Source organism: Schistocerca americana, chromosome 2 (genome assembly GCF_021461395.2).
Source record: "Schistocerca americana isolate TAMUIC-IGC-003095 chromosome 2, iqSchAmer2.1, whole genome shotgun sequence".
NCBI classification, from domain to species: Eukaryota; Metazoa; Arthropoda; class Insecta; order Orthoptera; family Acrididae; genus Schistocerca; species Schistocerca americana.
In genome coordinates, this window is record NC_060120.1 from 553104590 (window position 1) to 553123911 (window position 19322).

General features: G+C 40.3%; 1 protein-coding gene across 2 annotated transcripts in view; it reads right to left on the reverse strand.

Annotated features, from left to right (window-relative positions):
- Nucleotides 1-19322, reverse strand: part of LOC124595389 — a 304713-nt gene that overhangs the window by 131445 nt on the left and 153946 nt on the right. For both annotated transcript variants that reach the window (XM_047134110.1, XM_047134112.1), the window contains exon 6: nt 18675-18928. In XM_047134110.1, coding sequence (XP_046990066.1) covers nt 18675-18928 — 254 coding nt within the window. The remainder of the gene's footprint in view (nt 1-18674; nt 18929-19322) is intronic.

Consider the following 19322-nt stretch of genomic DNA (forward strand, 5'->3'; position numbering starts at 1 on the left):
GTGTATTTGGTCAATCTCTCCAACTTAAAAAAAAGACCATTTGCTATCTTTCCATGTGTGTTATGCTTATTTCATTTATAAAGCAGCAACAGTTTTGTATGGTTCTTTCTTCACATCTGTGTTGCAGTGAAATAATATTTTGTTATCCTGTACAATCCACTACATTCTATTATGAACATCTGCTTCCCACTTCATGTTTTACTAGTGTTACTTGGCAGGCATTACACATACAGTTCCCAGACAGGTTAAAATTACTAAAATTCTCAGGACTATTATATCCTAATATTTTGTCCCCATTGCAGGGGACATCTTTCAGGGTAGATTTGGGAGGGGGGGGGGGGGGGGGGGAAGGAAGGGGGAGGGGGGCTTGTAGCTGCAATTTGTCTAGAGCACACAGTGGCTCGCCACTACAGTTTAATAGGATCATAAGGACAAGATTTGATTAATTACAGCATGCAAGGAGGCATTTAAACAATCATTCTTCCCCCTGCTCCACGTGAATTAAACTCGAAAAAACCATAATAAGTGGTACATAGGGATGCATCCTCTGCCTTACATTTCACAATGGTTTGCAGAGTGTGGATGTAGATATGATTATTCTAATGCACAGATAGGAATTTTCTTTATGTGGTGTCTTATTTGTTCATTACATCTGCATAAATTTAAGTGAAGTATGAAGAAGACAGGTACTGTATTTACTCGAATCTAAGCCGCACCTGAAAAATGAGACTCGAAATAAAGGGAAAAAAAATTCCCAAATCTAAGCCGCACCTGAAATTTGAGACTTGAAATTCAAGGGGACAGAAAAGTTTTAGGCCGCACCTCCAAATCGAAACAAAGTTGGTCCATTGTAATATGAGATACAATTTAGGTCAAATGAAAGATGATACAGCTACAGTAGTTTGGTTCGAGTCGTAAGATTAGCAGTTAAGCTTTACCAGGTAGCCACTGCTATGCGTCAGGCGCTCCGTCCGTATTTATACAGGTACCCTTCCTTTTTCACGTGCTTCATCTGGTTTGTATCGATTGCTTATTTTGCTTTGATCTGATAAGTGCTGTTTTCTTTGTTTAGGTGTTTACATCACTCTAAGCTGAAAATGCATTACTGTACTGCGTCATGCATTGTCTGTCGTATTCTGATAGTGTGTGTTTACGGCCTGTCGCCGCCTGCGGCATGGCTTGTTTTTATCATCTCATTAGTGAAACAATGGCAAGAGACTGCTATTTGTTGTTACTTACACTGCTGCTTTCTTTGATAATGATCAACAAGAACCAAATAATAGACTGTGTATGATAGAACATGTTCTGAACAAGAGTTAGGCGAAAATTTTTCTCCGTTTGAAAATCTTTACGGCCGTTTCTTTAGTACATAAAATTCTGCACAGAAATTAGTCATCTTAGATTTAAAAATCTAGTCAGTTGCCATGCTTCGTTTCTGACTGTATCACTATTAGGCATAAGAATAATACGAATATAAACATGACATGATACGTATATTCTTCCGCATTTGCTGTTGTCTCACTCTAGTTTCATAGTTTATTAGGCAGACAGGATTTAAATGAGATAGCAGCAAACACAAAAGAATACATGGCAAAATGTTTATATTCGTATTATTCTTATGGTGAAGAGAATACTGCATGTGACTCACATTTCATCGGGTTCCTATTAACAACAGTCTTGCCAGTCAGATTTTCATAGTACATTGAAATTCTGCTAAATTCGAAGATGAACAATACGGAATTTGTATTTACTTCGTTGGATAATGTATGAAAATGCAGTGGTCGAAACTCGGGCCGGAGAAAAAAAAAAGCTCGTCTTCCACCTTTTTTTTAAAAAAAATTATTTACTGATGCAGAGGTTTTGTCGCCAGTATTTATCTCTGTGCCTACAAAGCACGCCTGTGTAGCGCTGCATATATTCGACGGCAGAAGTTAGTTGTGGCGGCACCTACCAACATTTTTCAGAACTTCTGCTTGCTTTGCACTCGATTCTAAGCCGCAGGCAGGTTTTTTGGATTACAAAAACCGGAAGAAAAGTGCGGCTTAGATTCGAGTAAATTCGGTACTGAAGCAGCTTAACAATTATTAAAAGTAAAATGTGTTTCTACCCTATAAACCTGTTGGATTGGTATTTGATAGGAAGTGTAAATATTTGAAACCAAATAATGATTGAAATTACAAAGTGGATCTTCTATCATACAGGGTAACAATTATTGAACTATATGAAATAAAGTTGTCATAATTTATGAATGGTTTGCATTAGGATTTTCAAACTTCACGGTTGGCTACAGGGCATGATGAGAATTAGAATGCACATGTGCGTGTATCTTCTTTTTGCTAGCCGTTTGCATGTGAAGATGTCATGGTAAAACATGCCTGAGCATACAGCGCTTGTGGAGGCCTACTATGCGAGCAATAAATGCCCAACTGTGGCTCAAAGGAAGTTTGCGACCAAGTTCAAGCTGAAGACAACCAACAATCAAGAATTTGATTCACAAGTTTGAGAGAACGAGTAGTGTTCATGATGACAGTGTTGGCAATGTCAGTCTCCACTCTACCTGAAAACATGGAGAAGACATGCACTGTGTTTCAAACAAGCCCCAGGAAACCGATCAGATGAGCTGCATAACAGATGGGAATCAACTGGGAGGCACTGTGACAAATTGTTGTTGAAGACCTGCACCTCTTCCGATACAAAATTCAAACCCCTCAGACACTAAGCCCCAGGCCCATGGGACAGCACTTGTGTTTCACAAACACTATTGTCCACAGAATTGACAAACAAGACTTTGACGTGAATATGGTTCGGCTTAGCGAAAAAGCCCACTTTTATTTGGATGGGTTCGTTAATAAGCAAAATTGGCATATTTGGGGGACTGAGAATCCGCATTTCATGATTGAGAAGTCTCTTCACCCTCAATGTGTGACTGTGTGGTGTGCAGTGTCCAGTTACAGAATAATCAGTGCAATATTCCCTGATGGCATGGTGACTACTGAACGGTATGTGAAGGTTTTGGAAGATGATTATCCAAAGTGACTCTGATTTCGACAACATGTGGTTCATGCCAGATGGAGCTTGACCGAATCAAAACAGTAGTGTGTTTGATATCCTAGACAAGCACTCTGGGGATCGCATTCTGGCTCTGGGGTACCAGAGACCACTGGCATGGGCCTCTATTGGCTGCCGTATTCTCTGGACCTGAACACATGTGACTCCTTTTTGTGGGGCAATAGTAAAGGATGTCATCAGCAGCATCGATGTTCCGACACTTCAGCAGGTCATGCAGAATTTTGCTATATGTCTGCACTACATCACCGCCAATGATGGCAGGCATATCAAACTTGTCATAACCTAAATCTGAGTACCTGTGATGACATTTACATGTTGAATAAAGAGTGTACATGCTGTATTTGTAATTAATTTATGTTTTTTTCATATAATTCAATAATGGTCACCCTGTATATTCAGAAACAAACAGAGTAGGGAGTGAAAACAAATAATTTCCAGTCAAGGAGCAGTATCAAAATGCAGTTTTGTTTTGGGCTCAGAAGAGATCATGCTGTAGAACAATTTGGTAAACAGCACACCAGTAAACAATTGATTATACCACGAGATGCTACTGAGTTGAGGTTGTGTGTCCTATCAGAAGCAAACACAGAGGTTGGTTGTCAAACTGCAGTTGCCACCTTATTGCTAAGCATTGTGTTGAAACATCTTGTGAAATGGGTTTTGGTGTATTTAATATGTGTGTATTATTAGATTAGATTAGTACTTGTTCCATAGATCATGAACACGACACTTCGTATGTGGGGTTTGGGGAAATTACTCATTTACTAAATCCAAAAATTCATCTAATGAGTATAAGGAGTTGCCATTAAGAAATTCTTTCCTTTTAAATGCTATATGGCTATCTGTCAGACTTTTGATGCTATTAGGTAAGTGATCAAAGACTTTTGTGGCAGCATAATTTAACCCCTTCTGAGCCAAAGTTAGATTTAACCTTCAGTAGTGAAGATCATCCTTTCTCCTAGCGTTGTAGTCATGTACACTACTATTAATTTTGAATTCGTTCGGATTGTTAATAACAAATTTCATAAGTGAATATATATATTGTGAGGCTACAGTGGAGATCTCTAACTCTTTAAATAAGTGTCTGCGGGATGACCTTGGATGAGCTCCAGCAATTATTCTGATTACATGTTTTTGTGCAATGAACACTCTTCTACTCAATGATGAGTTACCCCAGAATATGATGCCATACGAAAGCAGAGTATGAAAATATGTGTGGTTAGCTAATTTACTGAAATATATATCACCAAAATTTGCAATGACCCTAATAGCATAAGTAGCTGAACTCAAACGTTTCAGCAGATCCTCCGTGTGTTTTTTCCAGTTCAACCCCTCAACCTAGAAATTTTGAATATTCTACCTTAGCTACTGATTTCTGATCGAAGTCTATATTTATTAATGGTGTCATTCCATTTACTGTGTGGAACTGTATATACTGTGTTTTGTCAAAGTTTAATGACAGCCCATTTGCAGGGAACCACTTAATGATTTTCTGAAAAACATCGTTTACAGTTTCACCAGTTAATTCTTGTCTGTTGGGTGTGATAGCTAGACTTGTATCATCGGCAAAAAGTACCAGCTTTGCATCTTCATGAAAATAGCATGGCAAGTCATTAATATATATTAAGAACAGCAGAGGACCAAAGACCGAACCTTGCAGCACCCCATTCTTGATTGTTCCCCAGTTTGAGAAATCACCAGTTTTTTGCATATTATGTGAACTGCTTATTTCAACTTTCTGCACTCTTCCAGTTAGGTATGATTTAAACCATTTGAGCACTGTCCCATTCATACCACAGTACTTGAGCTTATCTAGAAGTATTCCATGATTTACACAATCAAAAGCCTTTGATAGATCACAAAAAATCCCAACGGGTGACTTCCGGTTACTCAGAGCATTTAATATTTCATTAGTGAAAGTATATATGGCATTTTCCATTGAAAGACCCTTCTGGAAACCAAACTGACATTTTGTTAAAACTTTATTTTCACAAACATGTGAAGCTACTCTACAATGCATTACTTTTTCAAGAATTTTGGATAAGGCAGTCAGAAGAGAGATTGGGCGGTAGTTGTTGACATCAGACGTATCCCCTTTTTTATGCAATGGTTTAACAATGGCATACTTCAGTCTATCTGGGAAAATACCCTGCTTCAGAGAGCTATTACATTTGTGTCCTTGTTCCTGATTACCATATATTTGTAATATTTTTGAAGATGTGTTACCATGAACTACAACAAAACCCATTTGGGGGTTTTGCTTCCTGCAATGACTGTTTTACCATTTATAGGATGACAACAAAAATAAGCAGTTTTCATCAATGTTGCGATCCTTTATTATTGTTTTCTCATTTGTTTTAAGCACTTTTTCATTGTGCATGGTCAAAGGAGAGAAATCAGAGTACACAATTAACAAAAATAAACCACAAACACTTTATTAATTAAGGATCAACTCCATCTGTGGCAGTTTAAATTAGTGTGTGGTTCTGTTTGATACTTTAGTGGCTGAATTGCTTCAAGTACACAGCAGCCAAATAACAACTTTTCCACAAAGTAGCAGCTGCCTGACAAGTCCACCCCCAGTGCTGCAGATGATTAGGCGGGCTGCTTAGACTCAGTAATAATGGATATTTTGAAAACATTACAGTAATGTACATTAATAAAGCGAACATGCGGAAGTCCTTATAACAAGAACATGCAGCAGTGGCACCTGGAAACTCCAAGGGACATGGCCTGAGGCCTGCTCATATTGTCTCCTCCATTGATGCTGCACTCTCTCTCTCTCTCTCTCTCTCTCTCTCTCTCTCTCTCTCTGTGTGTGTGTGTGTGTGTGTGTGTGTGTGTGTGTGAACGCGCGCGCTCGCGCACGCACGGACGCATGCGTGTGTGGGCGCTCGTGCACGCGCACTCTAGCTTGAGAATGCATTTACTCTCAAAGTTAGCAAGTTTTCATTATTTTTTGTGTGTGCCTGTTGATGACTCAAAGCTTTTGCTTTTTGGTGAGTGGTCTCCCGTACTCCTAAAATATTTACTTTTGAACAGAGCTTTCCTACTACTATATTACCCACAGTAATAGCTACATCGATTCTGAAACAATTGATCAGCATAAAAACAAAATGAAATCAACCATAAAAGTAAAGATGACTCCTGAAATGCTTTGACAATTTTGTTTGATGGCAGTGCTGAGTCACACTGTTCACGGTGAAGTGTTCAGCTTGCTTCCCAGAAGAACAATTACTGCTTGCAGCTAGCACAAAGAGTGCATAAAAGTTCCTAAGAATATTGCTTTTCATATGGTATACCCCTTTCCCCTCCCCTCAGGACAAACTATACTGAAAATGTCTAGACAAGACATGTTCATAAACTTAAGAGTTGGAACAGATATTTACAAATTATTTAAAATTCATCTCAATGATGCTGAACAAAAGGACGATCTCTTCAAAATTTGTTCCTTTATCAGTCAGCTCCATAACAAATTCTTGGAATTCACAGTATTCTCTGAATACTTCAGCAGCAATTAGCAAATACACTGGTGTCCAAAATTAAAGCAACGAACCATTATTTCCCTGTCTTGTGTCTAATTCACCATATAATCATACAAAAGGTCAACAGATGTCTGTACAGTTGTGTTCTGCATAGAAAATGGCATTCTGGTCAATAGACAACCACACGAATGATGATGTCAGAGCTCCTATCAAATGGGGTAATGTTTGCCGGGTAGTCCAACATCCATAATCGCTTTGTGTACAGTCACCAATGATGCAGTACAGTGCAAAGATGACGCCTACTAGACATTCTGCACAGGGCAGGGCCAACCCAGTGTGATATCAGAAAGAGAGGACCATTATTTGGAAGTAAGGGCATGACAGTACCGCCTTAGTACTGCACTGTACCTGGCATGTGATCTTGCAGCACCTACATATACATCTACGTGATTACTCTGCTATTCACAATAAAGTGCCTGGCAGACGATTCAATGAACCACCTTCAAGCTGTCTCTCTACCGTTCCACTCTGGAACGGGTAAAATGAGCACTTCAATTTTTCTGTGTGAGCCCTGACTCTTACTTTATCATGATGATCATTTCTCCCAACGTAGTTGGGTGTCAACAGAATGTTTTCGCAATTGGAGGAGAAAACTAGTGGTTGAAATTTCATGAGAAGATCCCGTTGCAACAAAAAATGCCTTTGTTTTAATGATGATGTTGTGTTGTTGTGGTCTTCAGTCCTGAGACTGGTTTGATGCAGCTCTCCATGCTAATCTATCCTGTGCAAGCTCCTTCATCTCCCAGTACCTACTGCAACCTACATCCTTCTGAATCTGCTTAGTGTATTCCATCTCTTAGTCTCCCTCTATGATTTTTACCCTCCATGCTGCCCTCCAATGCTAAATTTGTGATCCCTTGATGCCTCAGGACATGTCCTACCAACCGATCCCTTCTTCTAGTCAAGTTGTGCCACAAACTTCTCTTCTCCCCAATCCTATTCAATACCTCCTCATTAGTTACGTGATCTACCCACCTAATCTTCAACATTCTTCTGTAGCACCACATTTCGAAAGCTTCTATTCTCTTCTTGTCCAAACTATTTATTGTCCATGTTTCACTTCCATACATGGCTACATTCCATACAAATACTTTCAGAAACGACTTCCTGACACTTAAATCTATACTCGATGTTAACAAATTTCTCTTCTTCGGAAACGCTTTCTTTGCCACTGCCAGTCTACATTTTATATCCTCTCTACTTCGATCATCATCAGTTATTTTGCTCCCCAAATAGCAAAACTCCTTTACTACTTTAAGTGTCTCATTTCCTAATCTAATACGCTCAGCATCACCCGACTTAATTCGACTACATTCCATTATATTTGTTTTGCTTTTGTTGATGTTCTTCTTATATCCTCCTTTCAAGATAATGTCCATTCCATTCAACTGCTCTTCCAAGTCCTTTGCTGTCTCTGACAGAATTACAATGTCATCGGCAAACCTCAAAGTTTTTATTTCTTCTCCCTGGATTTTAATACCTACTCCAAATTTTTCTTTTGTTTCCTTTACTGCTTGCTCAATATACAGATTGAATAACACCGGGGAGAGGCTACAACCCTGTCTCACTCCCTTCCCAACCACTGCTTCCCTTTCATGTCCCTCGATTCTTATAACTGCCATCTGATTTCTGTACAAATTGTAAATAGCCTTTCACTCCCTGTATTTTACCCCTGTCACCTTTAGAATTTGAAAGAGAGTATTCCAGTCAACATTGTCAAAGGCTTTCTCTAAGTCTACAAATGCTAGAAACGTAGGTTTGCCATTCCTTAATCTCTCTTCTAAGATAAGTCGTAAGGTCAGTATTGCCTCGCGTGTTCCAACATTTCTACGGAATCTAAACTGATCTTCCCCGAGGTCAGCTTCTACCAGTTTTTCCATTCGTCTGTAAAGAATTCGTATTAGTATTTTGCAGCTGTGACTTATTAAACTGATAGTTCAGTAATTTTCACATCTGTCAACACCTGCTTTCTTTGGGATTGGAATTATTATATTCTTCTTGAAGTCTGAGGGTATTTCGCCTGTCTCATACATCTTGCTCACTATATGATAGAGTTTTGCCAGAACTGGCTCTCCCAAGGCCGTCAGTAGTTCTAATGGAATGTTGTCTACTCCCAGGGCCTTGTTTCGACTCAGGTCTTTCAGTGCTCAGTCAAACTCTTCACGCAGTATCGTATCTCCCATTTCATCTTCATCTACATTCTCTTCCATTTCCATAATATTGTCCTCAAGTACACTGCCCTTGTATAGACCCTCTATATACTCCTTCCACCAATCTGCTTTCCCCTCTTTGCTTAGAACTGGGTTTCCATCTGAGCTCTTGATACTCATACAAGTGGCTCTCTTTTCTCCAAAGGTATTTTTAATTTTCCTGTAGGCTGTATCTATCTTACCCCTAGAGAGATAAGCCTCGACGTCCTTACATTTGTCCTCTAGCCATGCCTGCTTAGCCACTTTGCACTTCCTGTCGATCTCATTTTTGAGACATTTGTATTCCTTTTTGCCTGCTTCATTTACTGCATTTTTATATTTTCTCCTTTCATCAATTAAATTCAATATTTTTTCTGTTACCAAAGGATTTCTACCAGCCCTCGTCTTTTTACCTACTTGATCCTCTGCTGCCTTCACTACTTCATCCCTCAGAGCTACCCATTCGCCTTCTAGTGTATCTCTTTCCCCCATTCCTGTCAATTGTTCCCTTATGCTCTCCCTGAAACTCTGTACAACCTCTGGTTTAGTCAGTTTATCCATGTCCCATCTCCTTAAATTCCCACCTTTTTGCAATTTCTTCAGTTTTAATCTACAGTTCATAACCAATAGATTGTGGTCAGAGTCCATATCTGCCCCTGGAAATATCCTACAGTTTAAAACCTGGTTCCTAAATCTCTGTCTTACCATAATATAATCTATCTGATACCTTCCAGTATCTCCAGGCTTCTTCCATGTATACAGCCTCCTTTCACGATTCTTGAACCAAGTGTTAGCTATGATTAAGTTGTGCTCTGTGCAAAATTCTACCAGGCGGCTTCCTCTTTCATTCCTTACTCCCATTCCATATTCACCTACTACGTTTCCTTCTCTTCCATTTCCTACTGTCGAGTTCCAGTCACCCATGATTATTAAATTTTTGTCTCCCTTCACTATCTGAATAATTTCTTTTATCTCATCATACATTTCATCAATCTCTTCATCATCTGCGGAGCTAGTTGGCATATAAACTTGTACCACTGTGGTAGGCGTGAGCTTCGTATCTATCTTAGCCACAATAATGCATTCACTATGCTGTTTGTAGTAGCTTACCTGCATACCTATTTTTTAATTCATTATTAAACCTACTCCTGCATTACCCCCCACTATATCTAACTTTAACCTGTCCATTTCCCTTTTTAACTTTTCTAACCTACCTGCCCAATTAAGGGATCTGACATTCCACACTCCGATCCGTAGAATGCCAGTTTTCTTTCTCCTGATAATGACGTCCTCTTGAGTAGTCCCCGCCCGAAGATCCGAATGGGGAACTATTTTACCTCCGGAATATTTTACCCAAGAGGACGCCATCATCATTTAACCATACAGTAAAGCTGCATGCCCTCGGGAAAAATTACGGCTGTAGTTTCCCCTTGCTTTCAGCCGTTCGCAGTACCACAACAGCAAGGCCGTTTTGGTTAATGTTGCAAGGCCAGATCAGTCAATCATCCAGACTGTTGCCCCTGCAACTACTGAGAAGGCTGCTGCCCCTCTTCAGGAACCACACATTGTCTGGCCTCTCAACAGATACCCCTCCGTTGTGGTTGCACCTACGGTACGGCCATCTGTATCGTTGAGGCACACAAGCCTCCTCACCAACGGCAAGGTCCATGGTTCATGGGGGGGGGGGTGTTTTTATGATTGCCGCTCCAGTTCACACATCGCATCCGTGACACTATTTTCTCTATTTTGCGATAATACAAAATGAGCTGCCCTTCTTTGAACTTTTTAGATGTCGTCCATCAGTCCCACCTGATGCAGATACCACACTGCACAGCAATACTCCAGAATACAGTGGGCAAGTGTGATGCAAGCAGTCTATTTCGTAGACCTGTTGCACCATCTAAGTGTTCTGCCAATGATTCGCAGTCTTTGGTTTGCTCTACCCACAATGTTATCTATTGATAGTTCCAATTTAGGTTATTTGTAATTGTAATTCGTCAAGTATTTAGTTGAATTTACGGTCTTCGAAATTCAGTGGATTTCTTTTAGTACTCATGTCAATAGCTTCACACTTTTCATTATTCAGGGTCAATTTCCACTTTTTGCACCATACAGATATCTTATCTAAATCATTTTGCAACTCATTTTGATCATCTGATGACTTTACAAGATGGTAAATGACAGTATCATCTGTAAACTATCTAAGATGGCTACTCTGATTGTCTCCTATGTCGTTAATATAGATCAGGAACAAAAGAGGGCCTATAACACTTTCTTTGGGAACACCGGATATTATTTGTTCTACTCAATGACTTTCTGTCATATTACTATAAACAATGACCTTCCTGACAGGAAATCATGAATCTAGTCGCACAACTGAGGCAGTATTCCATAGATACGCAGTTTGGTTAGAAGTCGCATGTAAGGAATGATGTCTAAAGCCTTCTGGAAATGTAAAAATATGGAATCAATTTGGCATCCCTTGTCGATAGCACTCATTACTTCATGAGTATAAAGAGCTAGTTGTGTTTCACAAGAATGATATTTTCTGAATCTGTGCTGACTATGTGTCAATAAATCATTTTACTCGAGGTAATTCATACTGTTCGAAAACAGTATATATTCCAAAACCCTACTGCAAATCGACGTTAGTAATATGGGCCTGTAATTTAGCGGATTACTCCTACTTCCCTTTTTGGGTATTGGTGTGACTTGAGGAATTTTCCAGTCTTTAGGTACATTTCTTTCTGTGATTGAGCAGCTGTATATAATTGCTAAATATGGAGCTATTGTATCAGCATACTCTAAAAGGAACCTGACTGGTATGCAATCTGGACCAGAAGCCTTGCTTTTATTAAGTGATTTAAGCTGCTTTGCTACACCGAGGATATCTACTTCTATGTTTCTCACCTTGGCAGTTGTTCCTGACGAGAATTCAGGAATATTTACTCCATCTTCTTTGGTGAAGGAGTTTCAGAAAACTGTGTTTAATAACTCTGCTTTAGTGGCACCGTCATCAGTGACTTGCATCGTTGTTATCGCACAGTGAAGGTATTGATTGCATCTTGCCATTGGTGTGCTTTATGTATGACTAGAATCTCTTTAGGTTTTCTGCTAGATTCCGAGACAGAGTTTCATTGTAGAAATTATTAAAAGCATTTCACATTGAAGTATGTGCTATATTTCGAACTTCTGCAAACCTTTGCCAATCGTGGCGATTTTGCGTTCTTTTCAATTTGGCGTGCTTTTTTCGATGCTTCTGCAACAGCGATCTGATCTGCTTTGTGTACCATGGGGGATCAGTACCACCACTTATTAATTTATATGGTATATATCTCTCAATTACTGTCAATACTATATCTTTGAAATCATTCCACATCTTTTCTATGCTTACACCGATAAGATCGGAGGGAGTGAAGACTGTCTTTTAAAAAGGCGTTAAGAGTATTTTTATCAGCTTTTTTAAATAGATATACTTTGCATTTCTTTTTGATAGTTGTAGGTGTTATGGTATTCAGCCTAGCAGCAACTGCCTTGTGGTTGCTATTCCCTGTATTCGTCACGATACCTACTATTTATTCAGGATTATTTGTTGCTAAGACGTCAAGTATGCTTTCACAACCATTTATGTTTTGAGTGGGCTCGTGAACTAACTGTTCAAAATAATGTCGTAAGAAAACACTCACAAGGAAACCTCCCCATCGCACCCCCCTCAGATTTAGTTATAAGTTGGCACAGTGGATAGGCCTTGAAAAACTGAACACAGATCAATCGAGAAAACAGGAAGTAGTTGTGTGGAACTATGAAAAAAATAAGTAAAATATACAAACTGAGTAGTCCATGTGAACATAGAAAACATCAAGGACAGTGGGAGTTAAGGAGCGCCGTGGTCCTGTGGCTAGCGAGAGCAGCTATGGAAAGAGAGGTCCTAGGTTCAAGTCTTCCTTCGAATGAAAAGTTTAATTTTTTATTTTCAGTTTATGTGACAAACTCTTATGTTTTCATCACTTTTTTGGGAGTGATTATCACATCCACAAGGAAACCTAAATTGGGCAAGGTAGAAGAATCTTTTTACCCATCCGCTAAGTGTACAAGTTAGGTGGGTCGACAACATATTCCTGTCATGTGACGCACATGCCGTCACCAGTGTCGTATAGAATATATCAGACGTGTTATCCTGTGGAGGAATCGGTTGACCTATGACCTTGCAATCAAATGTTTTCGGTTCCGATTGGAGAGGCACATCCTTTTGTCTACTAAACGCACGGTTCTGCGGTGCGGTCACAAAACACTAAACTTATTACAGTGAACAGAGACGTCAATGAACGAACGGACAGATCATAACTTTGCAAAAATAAAGAAAGTAAAATTTTCAGTCGAGGGAAGACTTGAACCAAGGACCTCTCGCTCTGCAGCTACTCACGCTAACCACGGGACCACGGCGCTCCTGAGCTCACATTTTCCTTGATATTGCCTGTCTTGCGCATGGACTACTCAGTTTGTATATTTTGCTTATTTTTTCATAGTTCCACACAACATCTTCCTGTTTTCTCGATTGATCTGTGTTCAGTTTTTCAAGGCCTATCCACTGTGCCAACTTATAACTAAATCTGAGGGGGGTGCGATGGGGAGGTTCCCTTGTCAGTACAATTTCAGATGATGTTTTATGCCTGCCGCCAGCTTTAATGTGTAATTTTTCCAGCATATTGAGAGTAGACTGCAGTCACCACTGACTATAACTATACAAGTACGGTACCAATTTGAAATGAGACTCAAGTTTTCTTTGAACTGTTCAGCAACTGTATTTCCAACTCGAGGGGTCGCCAAAACGATCCAATTAATAGCTTAGTCCGACTGTCAAGAATAACCTCTACCCATAATATTTTGTATGAACTGTCTACTTCAATTACACTACAAGGTAAACTACTTCTGACAGCAATAAATACTCAACCAGCAACTGTATTTAATCTATCCTTTCTGAGCACTCTTAGATCATTTAAAAAAATGTTGGCTGAACTTATTTCTGGCTTTAGCCAGCTTTCTGTACCTATAACTACTTGAGCTTCAGTGCTTTCTATTAGGGCTTGGAGCTCTGGTTCTTTCCCAATGCAGCTACAACAATTTATAACTACAATACTGATCGTTTCTACAACTACCTTACTGTGCTTTTCTTGCCCCTTTTTAGATGAACACCCTTTCTGTGGTTTCCTGAGCTCTTCTAAACTAAAAACTTGCCCAGTCCACACCACACAGCCCCTGCTACCCATGTAGCCACTTCCTGTGTGTAGTGGACTCCTGACCTATTAAGCGGAACCCGGGAACCCACTGATCGATGGCGCAAGTCAAGGAATCTGCAGCCTACGCTGTCACAGAACCACCTAAGCCTCTGATACAGACCCTGCACTCAGCTCTGCATCAAAGGGCCACAGTTGGTTCTATCGATGATGCTGCAGATGGTGAGCTCCATCATATTCTCACAAGCACGAATGGCAGTCTTTACAATTTCTGCTAGCCACCCAAAACCATATAGAATCTCCTCCGATCCAAAGTGACACACATCATTGGTACCGACATGAGCCACTACCTGCAGTTGGCTGCACCCTGTACTCTTCATGGGATCCGGAAGCACTCTTTCCACATCCGGAATTACTCATCCCCCACTCCCGGTGTGCACACAGAGTGCACACTGGCTTCCTTCTTCCTTCTCTCCTTGGCAGCCACGTTCCTATGAGGCCTCATTACGCGCCTAACATTGAAGCTCCCAACTACCATCAAACCCATCCTCTGTGAATGCCCAGACCATGCAGCCCAAGAAGCTTCCTCGGAACAGGGTGGACGACGGCATTTGGTTTAGAGACTTTGTCAGCCACAGATAACACCCAAAACCTGTTTGTCAAAGGAACCAGGGGGAGGCCCCACAATCGCCCCTCAGAAAGTCTTTTGCCGCCTGCCGAACTTTGGAATGATCTCCCACTCAACCACCGGTGAGGGGTCAACCTCAGTGCAGGCGGTACCCAAGGCGGCCACGGCAGTGGACCGACTGGGGAACACATGGGATGTGCTCAACGTCCCTCACATCCCCACATCCGACCCCCCACAGTGATGCCCCTTGGCAGCCGCCTCAAGCTGTGTGACGTAAGCCAACACAGCCTGGAGCTATGAGTGAAGGTTCACCAACTTAGCTCGCATCTGTACACAGCAATCACAGTTCCTGGATATGTCGTATCGAGACAAATGGTGTACAAAAGGCTTTGAAAAGTCACCTTCATTGTTGGAGACCTGCTGTACATGCTCCTCTGATGCGTCTTCACAGAAGGGAACGTCTAGAGTGGAGTCATCAACATGCCAGATGGGCAGTCTAACAGTGGGTCAATCTTTTTCTAAGAGATGAGTCCCAATTTGGTCTGGAGAGTGATTCTTGATGCATTTGCATCTGGAGGAATTGTGGTACATGATTTTGGGACCCAAACATTATGGTAAGAGGCCAGTATCGAGGAGGATCCCTAATGCTGTGGGCAAGGATTATGTTGACAACATTAACACCTCCTCAAGAAATTGTACAGGTGAACTGGCAAGGTGTAACTGCTATCAGGTATCATGACAAAGTCTTGGGACCTCGTGTGGTGGTTGTGAGGTGGTGCGTGCCCAGGCTGCGTATTGCTGGATGATAATGATCGATCTCATGGAGCAAGACCAGCTGATGTTTTCTTGAAAACTGAAGATATTGCATTCACGGCATGGACTGCTTGCTTTCCCCGATTTGAATCCCATAGAGCACGTCTTGAATGCACTAGGGAGACAGGATGGACCATGTCAGCAACCACTCTCCAAGACTTACAAGCAGCTGTCCAGGAAGAATGGGAGTTACTGCCTCAACGTGAGATTTACGATATCATTCACAGCATGCCCCATCGTTTTCAGGACTGTATTGCTACCAGAGGTGGTCAGACCCATACTGAGCACATGACTAGTTGTAGGAATGTGTGTGCAAATCTATTAAGTTGGAAAAAACGAAGAACATTTTTGTCTACCGTTATGCATACTGCAGTTTTTTACGTTCTGTATTCTTTACATTCTTTCTACTTTACTATCACCCGTTTGTACTGTTTTGTGGTAAAATAAACACAATCTTGCAAATTTTCCATTTGTTACTTTAATTTCGGACACCAGTTTAGTTCAGTACTATGGACATCACTTTCTGAAACATTTTAATTGTGAGATTTGGGCTCACATAGATGGCCATGAGCTTTCCCTTAAGTGGTTTCTGCTAAAAAGAAAAAAAGAAAAAGAAATACATGTGATCCTACTGAAGTTTCAGTTTATGGGGCTTCGTGCCTCACCAGTACTGCAGATGATTGCCTTACAGCAAAATACAGATTTTTCATACAATCTACTTCAACAACTTCTTTTATGTTTTCATCAGATGAACAACAGGAACCTATCATATAAACAGAATGAATAATTACCCCACTGAAAGTGAGAGTAACGTGAAGAATAAAGAAAGAGGAACCCATGATTACAGATTCAACACTAAAACAGAAATATTGGCAGTAAGGTGTAAACATAGTGTTTAATCATGAGACACTGCAACCAACAACCCTCGGCAAGTGATGGATCAAGTCTGGAAAAAAGTATATTCAAATTCTGCAGTCTATATTGACTGCAAAATACAAGTCCACTGGAGGTACTGATAGGCTTGACTGGAATATGTAGAAGTACTGGATCAGAATTTGGATAAATAAATGGTACTTTCAACTGATAACCAGTGCAATAGATGCATTGACTTGGAAATGAAAATACTTCTATGCTTCAATTCTTAAAATTTGTTGCAAGGGTATATCTTGCTCAGTCATCATCTCTGTCCAACCTTAAGTGAGGTGCATATCTTTCACACATAAAACCATTAACATCACATGTTCAGGCAGCAATGAGAATTTCCAGAACCACACATATGATTGAATGTACAGCAATGGGAAAGAAAAGAAAATGTGAAGTTTACAAGAAAAATGCAAGGAAGCAGTACTGTATACATAATATATGGTTATATATTGACAGTTTTGCTGCTTACCCGCCAGGCTAGCCGAGCTATAATGCGTTGCTTCCTTGACTCGGGTAGGCGCGCCGGCTCCAGATCGAATCTGCCTGGTGGATTAACGACAAGGGCCGGTATGCCAGCCAGCCTGGATGTGGTTTTTGGGCAGTTTTCCACATCCCACTAGGTAAATACCGAGCTGGTCCCCATGTTCCGCCTCAGTTACATCCAGGCTGGCCGGCATATCAGCCCTTGTTGTTAATCCATTGGGTGGATTCGATCCGGGGCCAGCGTGCCTACCCGAGTCAAGGAAGCAGTGCATTAGCGCTCTCAGCTACCCTCGCAGACATTTGAAACATGTTCACATTATCCCATGTCTTACACTAGACGCAGACAGCTGGGGTACACTAATTCTATCCCAGGGGGTTCGGGGTGGTGGCAGGAAGGGTATCCGGCCACTCTCTGCCACTAACACTGCCAAATCAATAGTGACAAGGCCGACCCTGCACTGCCGCGGGAGTAAGGCCTCACAAGAATGATGACGATTGACAGTTTTGCTGCTTGGCATTCAAAGTAAAAAGTTATTGTAATGTTAATTGGTATTCCTGTGATCCCCATTTGGAGGTGGATTGCAATACACAGTAAAATTTTTTCTAACATTATTTCTTTGCTAGTAAATTACGAGAGACTTCCTAGCTTCCAGAAATATTAGTTCTTTCCTCTGAGAGGAGAGCAGGATACTTTGGAAAATGTTTAAAAGGAAGAGCAGATCACCCAGACACTAGGATAAGAGGACCCACCCGTAGTGAGGACAGGCGTAGGCAAAGAGGAAGGAGGAAGCACTACTACACTTTACACCTGCTGAAAATAAGTATTGGCAGCAATTCCATCTCATAATTTATTAGTTTTCTCAACAAAATTTTTCTTTGTACTATACTTTTCATCTTATTTTTATTTTGTTATACTTGGCACCACCTGGCAAATAATTTATGTCACAGGAAATAGTGTGTTTCATGACTTGCTCTGGACTTTTTGACCTTTATGGGTAAAGATATCTGTGATGAGCAATGCCTTTGGTGTAAAGTATCCCACACAGTTTGTTGAGCATTTATGTAACACTCTTATGCTCAATAAATAAACTAGTCATGAATTGTGTAGATATTCTGTGAATCTTTGTTCTCTCATCCATTAATCTACATTGAGAAGAGTCCAGACTGATGAATGATGCTCAAGATCTGGGCAAACAAGCGTTTTGTAAACAACCTGTTTCATATATGAATTACAATTTGTTAGGATTATTTCAAAAATCTTAAAATGGGGTCTGCGTTCCCATGGTAGAATTTAACAATTGTTCAATATTAAACTGTTCTGGAGAGGAGCTCATTGAGATCTGAAGGTTTTGAACGATTCCAGTGACTGACTGCCAATTTTCTGATAAATACTATCAACTTTGCATTCTCTGAAAATGTCCAAATTATGATACAATTAACTGTAGTAGCAAAGTGTTCCTGGTTTCCACCTTTCAAAGCAGTTAACGTCAGAAGATTTACCTAATTGTCTTTGTGTGTGTGTGTGTGTGTGTGTGTGTGTGTGAGAGAGAGAGGGAGAGAGAGAGAGAGAGAGAGAGAGAGAGAGAGAGAGAGAGAGAGAGAGAAAGTGTGTATGTTTGTATGGTGGAGATATAAATGGACTGGGACTTCAAACATTCATACACAAACGATCAAAAATGTTATACTGATGTTGTATAAGCTTCTTAAAACACAAGTCATATTTCACATATTACAAAAGTTAGAAAGGCAGCTTTAATTACTATGATAGAAGGTGCTTCACTACAAATACCTGTAAGAATAGGGATGAGTGCTTGTGGTGTTCCATCTCCAACAATATTATATCCATGTAGTTCAATTGCATTCAGGTTTTCAGTAAGAAACTTATAAGACTGTGGCATTTTTCTGATGAACATATTGTGAGACAATGAGTCAAATCCAAACATCAGAACATTCAGTCTGAGAGCATCATGTGGTAGTTTATCCCAACCAGTGCGATCCAAAACATCTTGATCATGGCGTATTCCTGCCAGAACACTGTGCCATCTACAACAAATTAAGAATCACTGCAAAAAAATGTTCAACTTTGAAAAATTTGATACAAGTATATTTTCTTCTAAAATAAAACTTATCTCTTAAGGGTACACAATACTGACACTGTAGCTATAAGATAATGCAACCAGTCATTTCACATTATTTTCACTCAACCTCACATTGCTCAAAATGCATACTGTAACGGAACATATTTTTGGACTACCTCCTAATTTCACCAGCACTTCATCTCGAGTAACTTCAGCATAACAAAACAGAACTCATGTTAATGTTCACCCATCATCGCCCAATGATAAGCCTCCTTGATCTAAACAGCCAGTTAATAGAGTAATACATCAATTCACGTCCCATGAGCTACAGCACTTGCCTAGGTAAGTTGTCTTGAGTG